This window comes from Oryctolagus cuniculus, chromosome 10, assembly GCF_051225735.1.
Source record: "Oryctolagus cuniculus isolate XC-2025 breed Fujian yellow rabbit chromosome 10, ASM5122573v1, whole genome shotgun sequence".
Taxonomy (NCBI): Eukaryota; Metazoa; Chordata; class Mammalia; order Lagomorpha; family Leporidae; genus Oryctolagus; species Oryctolagus cuniculus.
The window spans coordinates 60,765,577-60,778,070 of NC_142876.1; the positions used below are offsets into that span (position 1 = coordinate 60,765,577).

Genomic DNA, 12,494 nt, shown 5'->3' on the forward strand with positions numbered 1-12,494 from the left:
AGGGTCAATCCTGCTACTTCTCCTGAGAGTGCCCCTTGTCATTTCTGGGCAAGGATCTGCATTTTGTGTAGTTAAGGAGCAATTTCAACCAGCAGACAATGAGGTTATTATAGATAGGAACGGACCAGACACTGGGGAGTGGTTGTGTGGGCGGTGAGGGGTGTGACAATACAAAACACTTAAAGACACAGCGATATGCCAGAAGCACAGGGCAGACCTTCAAAATTACATTTATTGTATGAATACAAACACACGTGAATATGCTCATGGTTGACTTCTCTAAAAAGCACTTTTTCTCTTCATGAATCAATCTTATCTAATTAATCTCGTCTGTGGCTGGTCTTGGAGGACTGCCTAGTGAGCAAGAGCGTGCACCTGTGATCTCTGCTCTGACGGTGGCAGCCTGGGTTCGAGTCTGGGTTGAGCTCCTGCTGAGCTGCTGAGCCAGTGTGGTGTCTGGAAGCACTGCTTTTCTATCAGTCTCAGTTTGCAGTGGTCAAGAGTGAGTTTTTCTTGTTAAACATCTAAGCACTTAAAAAGAATTCTTACTTCAATCCCTATCTCTCCTTAATTCGGGTTTCAGGATCTATCAACTGTTAAGACTGCAAAAGTTTCATGCTTAATGATAATTACTGACATTTGATGTGCATAGAACTCACATTGAATAATACTAATCTTCTGGCACAGGTTCTTCTAATTTAATCATTATTATCCTTGATTCTAGGTTTGATGGATGATTTTCTTATAAACCTATCTACTGGAGTTATGCTGAATTTAACCATAAAGTCAATCCTAGTTAATATGGCAGGATTTTCTTCTTAGAATCCAAATTTTATATAAATATAAAAAGATACATACCCATTGTGATACCTAGCCCAAGGCTATATTACTTGTATAGGCTTCAGTGTCATGGAAACTAGTTACGCAATTTTGGGCCTAAAATCTGATAAAAATCTAGTGTATTCACATAAGCCTAAAAACAGTTTAGAAGGCAAAGGAGGTGCTATTTGCATATGACAGAAAGTTTTAAAATAATGAAATAAGCCTGATTTCTGTTATAATAAAAAAACTCATAAAGCGTTCAATTAATATTACTGAGTCATCCATTTCTTTCTTCTTATTTTTTCATCGTGATATTTCAGGTCTTTGGGAAAAGTCATTTTGCAATTATCTTGAAATTAAACATAGCATTCCAGTTCTGTGATGCACAGAATTCAGGGTGTCTGGTTCATTTAGGGTCACACTTCTAAGAGCCAAAGCGCAATTACTGAGCGTGGGGGTCGGATGGGATCAGTTTGCTGGCTCCTAGGCTGCTGTGTGGGGACTGGGTAAGCCCTCCGGCCGTGCTGTTTGTCCCTTGTGGTGCTGTAGCTATTTCCCCTTGCTGATCCCTGAGATGGTGATGGTGACGGAAGGGATGTGTGGGAATGTGGCCAGAGGGGCGCTAGAGGCAGGCAGGAAGCAAAGGCGCGACATGCGCCGCCTTCTCTTACTGGCCGCGTGTGTGAGGGTGGCGAGGGAGCAGTCTGCGAGCACAGGGGCGCGCAGGCAGCGCCAAGGCCGGCTCACTCACCCGTGCTGCTCTGGATGGTCCGCACGGTGGTGGTGGTGCGCGGCGGCGACGACGACCTCAGCGACACGCACTCGTCGTCCTGGGAGCAGCCCTTCTCGATGGCGCGCACGTAGCTGTGGCTCCGCATGCGGAAGCAGCCGGGCACGGGCAGATCCAGCGCTTCCACGGCCTGAGACTCCAGCTCGCTGAACACGGACTCGCACACGGACTCGAACTGCCCGTTCACTTCCATCTCGCTCACCTGGGGACGAAACGGGGGCGGTAACGCTTGCACCTGGTTCTCCACCTGCCCTGCCCCAACTTGAATCCCCCCGGAGACAGAGCAGCATCTAGTCACATTAAACTCAAAGGCGTTTTATCTCCTTTATGTTACGGACTATCATTGAGAGGCGTCCAGCTAATGATCCCCCCAAAAACATGGTTTTTAGAATGCAAGCAAGCAGGGGGCTAGAAGTCTTTCAATGCACTCGGAAGTGATGATTCTTATTTATAAAGGAGGACTTAAAGAAGAATGGTCAGAGTTCACATTTCAGTGTAACTTTTTTTTTTTTTTAGCACAAACATTTCAGAAACTAGCATTTTTTATTGTGCTTTTTGAAGTGTCTAGTTCATCAAAAATTTTGGTGTTGACTGAAGCTTGGGTGCGAACTGTGGAACGATGCTGTATATTTTCAGGGAAGAAACTAACTGTACAAAAAGAGTCATCTGAGATATGTCAGAACCTTGGAAAGCACCATTGAGATTTTCAAATTATTTATAGGGGTTCACCCTTCTTTATAAAAAGCTGATGCAGTCCACAAATTGTTCTAAGTGTATTTAAAAATGAGGCCCTCTTTTTTTAGGAATCTATCTATCTATCTATCTATCTATCTTTATATATATAGCTGTATCTTTATCTATCTATCTATATATCTGTATGTAACTTACACTGGGTTTGAGCACCACTTAAGAGAAAATAGGACCAACTAGATGCTCTGCTTGATTTCTCCCTTTGAAGCAGACTTGATGGAGATTTGGGAACAATTTTATTTCCCAGGACTTCATATCTCTCTTTTTCGTAATACCCAACTCATGACTAATTAGGATTTAACAGATTAACTGTAATTAGGACACATACCAAAAATACTATAATTTTTGACCATCTCATTTTGTGCTATCTGATGATGCAGTGTAGTAATGGCTCCTTTTTGACAACTTTGGATAAGGGTGACCGGTTACCTTAAGGAAGTCAGTGGAGAGACGCCTGCCTTTCTTCTTCATGAGGATTCTTTCCAATTTAAAAATAACACTTTCATTTTCAAATCAAATAAAGTACGTAATACATAAAAAATTATGATAAAGAAATCTTCCATCCACTCTTCTACTTCCAACCACTTGGGCCATCATCCACTGCTTTCCCAGGCACATTAGCAGGTAACTGGAGTGGAAGTGGAGTAGCCAGGACTCAAACGAGCACTCTGATAGCAGATGCTGGCATTGCAAGCAGAGGTTTAACACACTGTGCCATGATGCTGGCCCAAAATAAATGATTTTTATATGTAGTATTTTAATAAACAAATGCCTCTTCTCTTAGATTATGTGGTTACTAAATGATTTAGTTCAATAAGAATAGCAACATAAATGCTTAATTTCTCCTGTTTATAAGTTTGTTCCCTCCTATCTTCCAAAGGTGCTCAATTTTTAAAAATATAAAAACAACTCAAAGGTTTAAAATTATTGATGGTTTAAGTCTACTTCAATTATTCTTAACGAATCCAAATTTGTCTCACCTTTCCAGTGGGAGCCTAGTGGGTTGGCTCCTGAGCCCTTTGGACATGAAACCTGTAGTCTTTGATAGCCTCCTTGCTATTTGGGATGATAAGGAATTCATACCTTTCCTGTCCAGTTCTGGCAACAGCAGATTTCCACAAAGCCCTTCTTTCAGTGCAAAACAGGGTACAGGAACACGATTTGGGCAACAGGATGGTTCACGTCACTGCTAGGTTAACAGTATTCTGAGGCCTTTTCAGTGGGTAGAACGAGGCTATCACCATGCCCTATGCAAATTCAGTCTCAGGGCCTTTCGTGTAACCTCTTCTGTATTATACGTTTACTTTTATCTTTATTCCATACTAAAGATGCAGGTTCTGAAGAACCAAGGAGATGATGGACTTGGAATATGTTACAACTGTTTCTTTGTTTTATTCCACAATATGTGCACTATGATCTGGGAATGACACTAATACTACCACTGCTCATATCTGATTATTGAGAATGGTTCACAATTTTATTTTGCAAGTAGTCCTTCTGTTGTTAACTTATTTAAATTTAGCTGAGCTGATTTTATATTCTCACAGCATAGAAACTGTGTGCTCCTCCCTTTCTCTGAACCCTTATTTAGTCTTAGTTTTAAAAATAACTATACCTGTAATGTTTACAACTGTTTCTTTTAAAGATTTTTATTTATTTATTTGACAGGCAGAGTTACAGACAGTGAGAGAGAGAGATAGAGAGAAAGGTCTTCCTTCTGTTGGTTCACTTCCCTAATGGCTGCTATGGCTGGCACTGCTCCGATCCAAAGCCAGGAGCCAGGTGCTTCTCCTGGTCTCCCATGTGGGTGCAGGGGCCCAAGTACTTGGGCCATCCTCCACTGCACTCCCGGGCCACAGCAGAGAGCTGGACTGGAAGAGGAGCAACCGGGACTAGAACCTGGCGCTCAAATGGGATGCCGGTGCCGCAGGCGGAGGATTAACCAAGTGAGACATGGCGTCAGCTTCATTGTTTCTTTTTTTATGTTTTCTTTTCTTTCTTTCTTTATCTATTTATTTTTAAACTTTTATTAATAAATATAATTTCTGAAAGTGCAACTTTTGGATTATAGTGGTTTTCCCCCTCATAACCACCCTCCCACCCGCAAACCATCCCATCTCCTACTCTCTTTCCCATCCCATTCTTAAGATTCATTTTAATTATCTTTATATACAGAGGATCAACTTAGTATATACTAAGTAAAGATTTCAACAGTTTGCACTTACACAGACACACAAAGTATAAAGTACTGTTTGAGTAGTAGTTTTACTGTTAATTTGCATAGTACAACACATGAAGGACAGAGAGATCCTACATGGGGAGTAAGTGCACAGTAACTCCTGTTGTTGATTTAACAATTGACACTCTTATTTATGATGTCAGTAATCATCTGAGGCTCTTGTCATGAGCTACCAAGGCTATGGAAGCCTCTTGAGTTCACAAACTCTGACCTTATTTAGACAAGGCCGTAGTCAAGGTGGAAGTTCTTTCCTCCCTCCAGAGAAAGGTACCCGTTCTTTCCACTGGGATCTCACTCACAGAGATCTTTCATTTAGGTCATTTTTTTGGCCACGTGTCTTGGCTTTCCATGCCTGGAAACTCTCAGGGACTTTTAAGCTGGATCCGAATGCCTCAAGGGCTGATTCTGAGGTCAGAGTGCTGTTTAGGGCATCTGCCATTCTATGAGTCTGCTGTGTATCCTGCTTCCCATGTTGGATTGTTCTCTCCTTTTTAATTCTATTAGTTATTATTAGCAGACACTGGTCTTGTTTATGTGATCTCTTTGACAACAACTAACAATTTCTTATGTCTGGTCATTTTGATTGTCTGAAGCTCATTGACTAGTAAATTCCTCAGGCTAGGCTCATAGGCACAGTTTTCTCTGTTTTTATCCAAGCTTACAATTTACCTATATCGTTTACACATGAAAGACTGTTTTTCTGCATATAAAAATCATTGATTTGGGGCCAGCATCATGGCACTGTGTGTTAAGTCTCTTTTTGCAATGCCAGCGTCACCTATCAGAGTGCTCGTTTGAGTCCTGGCTGCTCCACTTCCACTGCAGTTACCTGCTAATGTGCCTGGGAAAGCAGTGGATGATGGCCCAAGTGGTTGGAAGTAAATTAATGGATGGAAGATCTCTCTCTCTCTCTCATAATTTTTTTATGTATGCATGTATTTTATTTGATTTGAAAGGCAGAGAAAGAGAGAGAGAGAGAGAGAGAGAGAGAGAGAGAGAGAGAGAGAATCTTTCATCCACTGGTTTACTCCCCAAATGCCTGCAACAGCCAGGCCTGGGCCAGGCTGAAGCCAGGATCCTGGAACTCGACCCATGTCTCCAGTGTGGGTGGCCCCAAGTATTTTAGCCGTTACCTGCTGCCCCTCAGGGTATGTATTAGCAGAAAGCTGGATTGGAAGTGGAGGAGTCAGGACTCAGAATAGGCAATCTGATATGACATGTGGGTATCTCAAGAGGTGTTCCAATTGCTGTGCTGAACACCCACTCCTAATTCTTGTTTTATGATAAGTAACAATTCTCATGAGGGTACCATACATATATTTTTCTTTTTAATATTTTTGTCACTGTTTAGGTTTTTTTTTTTTCTTTTTTTTTTTGACAGGCACAGTTAGACAGTGAGAGAGAGAGACAGAGAGAAAGGTCTTCTTTCCGTTGGTTCACTCCCCAAATGGCCACTATGGCCAGAGCGCTGTGCTGATCCGAAGCCAGGAGCCAGGTGCTTCCTCCTGGTCTCCCATGCTGGTGCAGGGCCCAAGCACTTGGGCCATCCTTCACTGCCTTCCTGCAGGCGGAGGATTAGCCTAGTGAGCTGCGGCACCGGTACTGCAGGTTCTAGTCCAGGGTTTTAAATCCACTTGGGATTTATTTTTTGAATGGGTTGAAGAAGCTTTTTAAGTAATGATTTTTGTACTATATAATGGATAATTTACTTGAATTCTCTGAGTTTCACCTACTTCACAGAACTTTGTAAAGGATAACAACCAATGTAAAAAATGTTTATTATATTTCTAGTCACATGCATGGTAGACATTTCAAAACTGGTAGACATTATTTTGCAAGGCAGGGAATGTCTAACATCATAAAAGCCAGCCCTTTTTTGCAAAGTCTAAAGCATATATAGAGGTAGTGCTTTGCAAAGGAAACTATTCTTGGTATAATGTACTGTAGTGGGATGAAAGAGAACGAGAACTTATTATAATTCTCTGTGACTGAGTTTCATAGATTAAAAATGATTCTTCTTACAGAGTGGATGAGAAATCAATGAGATAACATGCAGTGCTTCTGCCATGGTAATCAATAAATAAATGGTAAGTAGTGCATTCGGATAGCTACTATTAGCAATGTCACCATTACCAATACTAGAAGGCACTGAAGTGACTTGCCAGTTAAGAGTTAGGATAATAGAGTTTGTTATATTCTGTTACCAGGTAGCTGTGTACCCATAGATACCAATTCATATAGGTTTATACACACACATACACACACGTGCACACACACACAAACACGCTGGAGGGGTGAACTAAATCAAAAGTCCTGGCTAGGGTGTTGAACCTAGCGGTTAAGATGCCAGTTAAGTCACCTGCGTCCCAGTTCAGAGTACTAGAATTTCATATTTGGGTCTGGCTCCTGACTCCAGTTTTGTCAACGCAGACCCTGAGAAGCAGTGATGATGGGCTTAAGTAATTGAGTTCTTTGCCATCCATGCAGAAGACCTGGACTGTGATTCTAGCTCCCAGCTTTGGCTTGGCCCAATCCCAGACATTGCAGGCATTTGGGGAGTGAAGCAGCCAATGGGAGTTCTTGCTCTCTGTCTCTCTGCTTCTCAAATAAATAAATCAATAATAAATAGGAAAAAAAACACAGCTAAGCTGCTGGTATTACCACAAGGTCCAATAGCTGCCTACTTATAATTATTCTAAAAATATATAGAAATCTAATATGTTGCCAGAAAAATGCATTTGTAGGCTTTCTGGTTACTATTATAGATAAAGATACTTAATATCTGGACTAGAAATAAATTGAGACATAAATTTACTTGGTAATGTCAATTATTACATGAAAGACTTAAACAAAATCTAGTCTCTGTAATTCTTTCTATTCCAATCTTACTTTGAAAAGCCTCTGCTTATTAGATGTATATATAGCAGAATATAGAAAACCACAGAAAAAGAATAAACACATGAAAAGATGATCAATTTTTCTCTATCATTAAAGTACAATCTTTTTAGGGATCTTGTACTTCTATGAGTTATGAATGGCAGAAGCAAACAATTTTGTTATTCTAGGCTTATAAAACCTTGATCCTTCTAGAAGCCTTTGAGGAATAATACATCAGGTAAATAGAAATGGGATATAATGTACTTAAATTATGTAATATTATAGCTTCTACTAATGATCTATGAGAGTAGTATCTCTAACACCATAAAAACCAATTCCTTTTTGAAAAGTCTAGAGTATTTATGGTTATATTACTTTGAAGAGGAAACTATTTTCCTTTGAATAATAGCAACATTGCAACAGTAAAGGAAGTCTGAAATTATCCTTAAAGATACTGTGTTGAACTTGAAAATTGAACATGGAACTAGAAAAATGATGTATCATTAAGAATCCATTTACGATGGTCATTCTTTCCTTAAGGGCAAATGACTACACCAGTGCTTGCTTCAACACAGCATTAATGCTCTCATGTGCCTACACAGTGATTTGTTGATATTTCCTGGGCTGCCAACGGGACGTGATGTTGTCCCAAGGAAGGTCAGAGTCACAGCATAGGGACTCAGAGCAGTCAGATGCACAGGCATAATGACCTGCTAGTGGAAAATTATATGTTTCTAGGTTTTAACCAATTTAAGAGTATGAAAGTCATGAGCTTGTATACATATTTTTCTGACAAAAATTTTTAAACCCATGGTGTATTCTGTATGTATTTCAGCTGGATTCATAGACCAGTTTATAGTTCCTGAAGACTAGGTGACCATCAGGCTGTGCAGAATAAAGATGTGCTCTAAGAAGTTTTAAATATTACATTATTTATAGTCAGTCTCCATGTCTGTAGGTTCTGCAGCTGCAGAGTCAACCATCTGCAGATCAAAAATATCTGGGAACAAAATGCTGTCCTTATCAAACATGTACAGGCTTTTTTTTCTCGTCATTATTTCCTATACAATTCAGTATAACAACTATTTACATTGAATTACAGATTATAGGAAATTCAGAGGTGATTTAAGGTCGTCGGGAGGGTGTGACTAGATTCTATGCAAATATCACACCATTTTATATAAGGGACTTGAGCATCCATGGATTCTGGTGTCTTCAAGGGTCCTGGACATCTAATCCCCCACGGATGAAGATGGATGAATGTATTGTGAAAAATAAAGATAAAACAAGGCCAAAATGTGTCAAAATGAGACTCCACTCCCTTCTCTTGAGTTGGAATAGTGTGTGTCATTGGACAAATTAGCTTGCACAGACAGATCCGAATGCTACTGGAGATTTCTTTAAAGAAAAGCATCCCGCAGGCCAGCTGTCCCTGGCTCCCTCTCCGCACTTCTCTAGAAGCCTGGTTGTAGTCATTACTTTGATTTTCATTTGGGGAGTCAACCAGAGGATGGAAGACCTCTCTCTCTGGATCTACCTCTCTCTGTAACTCCATTTTCAAATAAATAAAATAAATATTTTAGAAAAAAGTATGATGTAAGTTTAAATTCATTTAAAAAAATACTCTTTTTTATGTCCTTTCAGAGGAGGCTACACAAGGTACCACCTTCTCCTTTGGTGACCCCTGAAAGCTTTTCTCCATCCCTGATTCCATTTCCTTTACTCTGAGGCTTTTGCAGGCACAGACTAGTGCATTTTAGCCAAGTATTTTGGATGCAGTATGAAGTCACCTTCATCAAGTCTGCATCCCTAGTCCTATGTACCACTTCTTTTTTTTATTTTTTATTTTTATTTTTTGACAGACAGAGTGGACAGTGAGAGAGAGAGAGACAGAGAGAAAGGTCTTCCTTTGCCGTTGGTTCACCCTCCAATGGCCGCCACGGCTGGCACACTGCGGCCAGCGCACCACGCTGATCCGATGGCAGGAGCCAGGTGCTTCTCCTGGTCTCCCATGTGGTGCAGGGCCCAAGCACTTGGGCCATCCTCCACTGCACTCCCTGGCCACAGCAGAGAGCTTGCCTGGAAGAGGGGCAACCGGGACAGAATCCGGCGCCCCGACCTGGACTAGAACCCGGTGTGTTGGCGCCGCAAGGCAGAGGATTAGCCTAGTGAGCTGCGGCGCTGGCCTGTGTACCACTTCTTAGGAGTGGGATTCAATCTTGTTACCAAGGTGCACAGTTAGCTAGGGTGTAGTTGTGGTAAACAGATCATGTCTTGTTTCCTGTGCCTGGGACTTGCTTTTATGCTGGTGTTTAATGATTAGACGCTGCCTTGGTTTTGCCAGTGATATTGATCCTGTGTTTGTATCCTTCAAGCATTGTATAACAAACCCTCATCCATTAACATCTTATGAAAAACTTAGCTGGTGCTGTCTACAGATTAATTTCTAAGGACTCCTTCCATTAAGCTTTATTCACCAGCAGAAGGTCCCTTCCCACCTGGTAGACTGGTGTTATCAGGTGCTTGCTGCAGCTGGACATATGTGGCGCGCTCTTTGCAGCACTGGACTGGAGTTCCCATCTGATCCATTAGTGAGCATTCATACCTACCCACTTCATGCCTTCTCAGTTGTCATCAACCCTCCTGCAGTTACTGGTTCATGGCCAACACCGATCACCTGGAAGATGGTGCTCACCTGGCTGATGGTGCTCATGGCTCGCATGTAGCTCTCATTCCTGGAGCGGAACTTTGGTGATGTGAGCAAGCCCGCAGGGTCCAGGCTGTCCAGGCTCCGGTTGATGGAGACTTCACTCACTGCCCTCAGGTAACTGTGACTCCGGATCTGGAGCTTCGGTGAGTGTTCATTGGAGATTCTGGAGGAGAACAATGGAAGAGCTACATTTAGTCATATTTCACAGTGTAGGTGTAGTAAGATGGGGCACTCCTGTCATTTATATGGTGCCCTAAGAACTGGAACAAATAACACAGATGCTCCCTTATGATTGCAAAACTCCCTGATGGTGTCTCAGAGGGACAACTTTTAACAGGAATCACTATGTGATGACATTAGAAGGCAATCAAAATTGTCTTCAATGATGAAATAATTTCCCTATTCAGATTTCCTAGGCATCTTAGGTGGGGAGCTAATGGCAGTGATTGTGCTGTCCTGTGTAATTTGTAAGGCTCTCCTTTCTGTGCATTTGCTTCCTGTGGCCATTGTTTTGTTTCTGGACTCCTTAGTCATAGTAGGTGGGTCTGTGGCTATATATCTATGTATATGTCCCTATTTCTTTCATTTATTACTCTCCCTTCCTCATTTCTTTTTGCATTTGTTCTTTTCTGTCTTTATTTATTTATTTTTTTGGTGGGGCCTGTGCCGTGGTTCACTTGGTTAATCCTCCACCTGTGGCACCGGCATCCCATATGGGCACCAGGTTTTGTCCCGGTTGCTCCTCTTCCAGTCCAGCTCTCTGCTGTGGCCCAGGAAGGCAGTGGAGGATGGCCCAAGTGCTTGGGCCCCTGCACCCACATGGGAGACCAGGAGGAAGCACCTGGCTCCTGGCTTCAGATCGGCGCAGCGCCAGCCATAACAGCCATTTGGGGGGTGAACCAATGGAAGAAAGACCTTTCTCTCTGTCTCTCTCACTGTCTAACTCTGCCTGTCAAAATAAAAAAAATGGATTTCCACATGCAGAAGTATGAAGCAAGACTTCTACCTTACACCTTACACAAAAATCCATTCAACATGAATTAAAGATCTAAATCTATCACCTGACCCCATCAATTTAATTGAGAACATTGGGGAAACCCTGCAAGATATTGGAACAGGCAAAGAATTCCTGGAAAAGACCCCAGAGGCACAGGCAGTCAAAGCCTAAATTAACAAATGGGATTATTCAAATTGAGACACTTCTGTACAGCAAAAGAAACAGTCAGGAAAGTGGCAACCGACAGAATAGGAGAAATTATTCTCAAACTACACAACTGATAAAGGATTAATAACCAGAATATCCAAAGAGATCAAGGAACTCCACAACAACAAAACAAACAACCAAGTTAAGAGATGGACAAAGACATAAACAGACATTTTTTAAAAGAGGAAATCCAAATGGCCAACAGACACATGAAAAAAAATTCAAGATCACTAGTTGTCAGGGAAATGCAAAATAAACCACAATGAGGTTTCACTTCACTCCAGTAAGAAGGGCTCTCATACATAAATCAACAAACAATAAATGCTGGTGAGAATGTACAGAAAAAAGTACCCTAATCCACTGTTGGTGGGAATATAAACTAGTAAAGCCACTACGGAAGACAGTATGGAGATACCTCAGAAATCTGAATATAGACCTACCATATGACCCAGCCATCTTACTCCTGGGAATTTACCCAAGGGAAATGAAATCAGTAAACAAAGGAGCTGGTTTGCACCTCCATGTTTATTGCAGCTCAATTCACAATAGCTAAGACATGGAATCAACCTAAATGCCCATCAACCAAAGACTGGATAAAGAAATTATGGGATATGTACACTATGGAATATTATACAGCAGTAAAAAATGAAATCTGGTCATTTGCAACAAAATGGATGAATCTGGAAAACTTCAAACTTAGTGAAATAAGCCAGTCCCAAAGGGATAAATACTATATGTTCTCCCTGATCTGTGAGAGATAATAGCACACCTAAAATGAAAGCTATAGAAAGTGAAATTGACTCTTTGAGAAACAATGAATTGAATAGCCCTCATCTTGATTGTCGAGGAACAGTTTTTTATTTTTTATTGAATTTTTTTCTTTTCTCTTCTTCATACTATATGTTGAAATCTTTACTTAACATAGAGTTAATCATATGTATATAAAGTCAATTGAAAATAGACCTCAGTAAAAAATAAGAGGCAGAATAAGAAAGGGAGGAGGAAGTTTGTAACTGTAAAGCTGTATAGTTCAGCATATAGTTCTATGGGCTTACTTCTAAGGGTACAGTTTAAAAACTTGTCATGGGACCCCAAATCCCAC

At 41.1% G+C, this 12,494-nt stretch overlaps 1 protein-coding gene across 19 annotated transcripts in view; it reads right to left on the bottom strand.

Annotated features, from left to right (window-relative positions):
• The window catches only part of DLGAP1 (DLG associated protein 1), a 1,086,743-nt gene that overhangs the window by 206,729 nt on the left and 867,520 nt on the right, over nucleotides 1-12,494 (bottom strand). For all 19 annotated transcript variants that reach the window (XM_070050436.2, XM_070050435.2, XM_070050434.2 and 16 more), the window contains 2 exons: nucleotides 10,174-10,351; nucleotides 1,574-1,814 (listed from right to left, as the gene is read on the bottom strand). In XM_070050436.2, coding sequence (XP_069906537.2) covers nucleotides 1,574-1,814; nucleotides 10,174-10,351 — 419 coding nt within the window. The remainder of the gene's footprint in view (nucleotides 1-1,573; nucleotides 1,815-10,173; nucleotides 10,352-12,494) is intronic.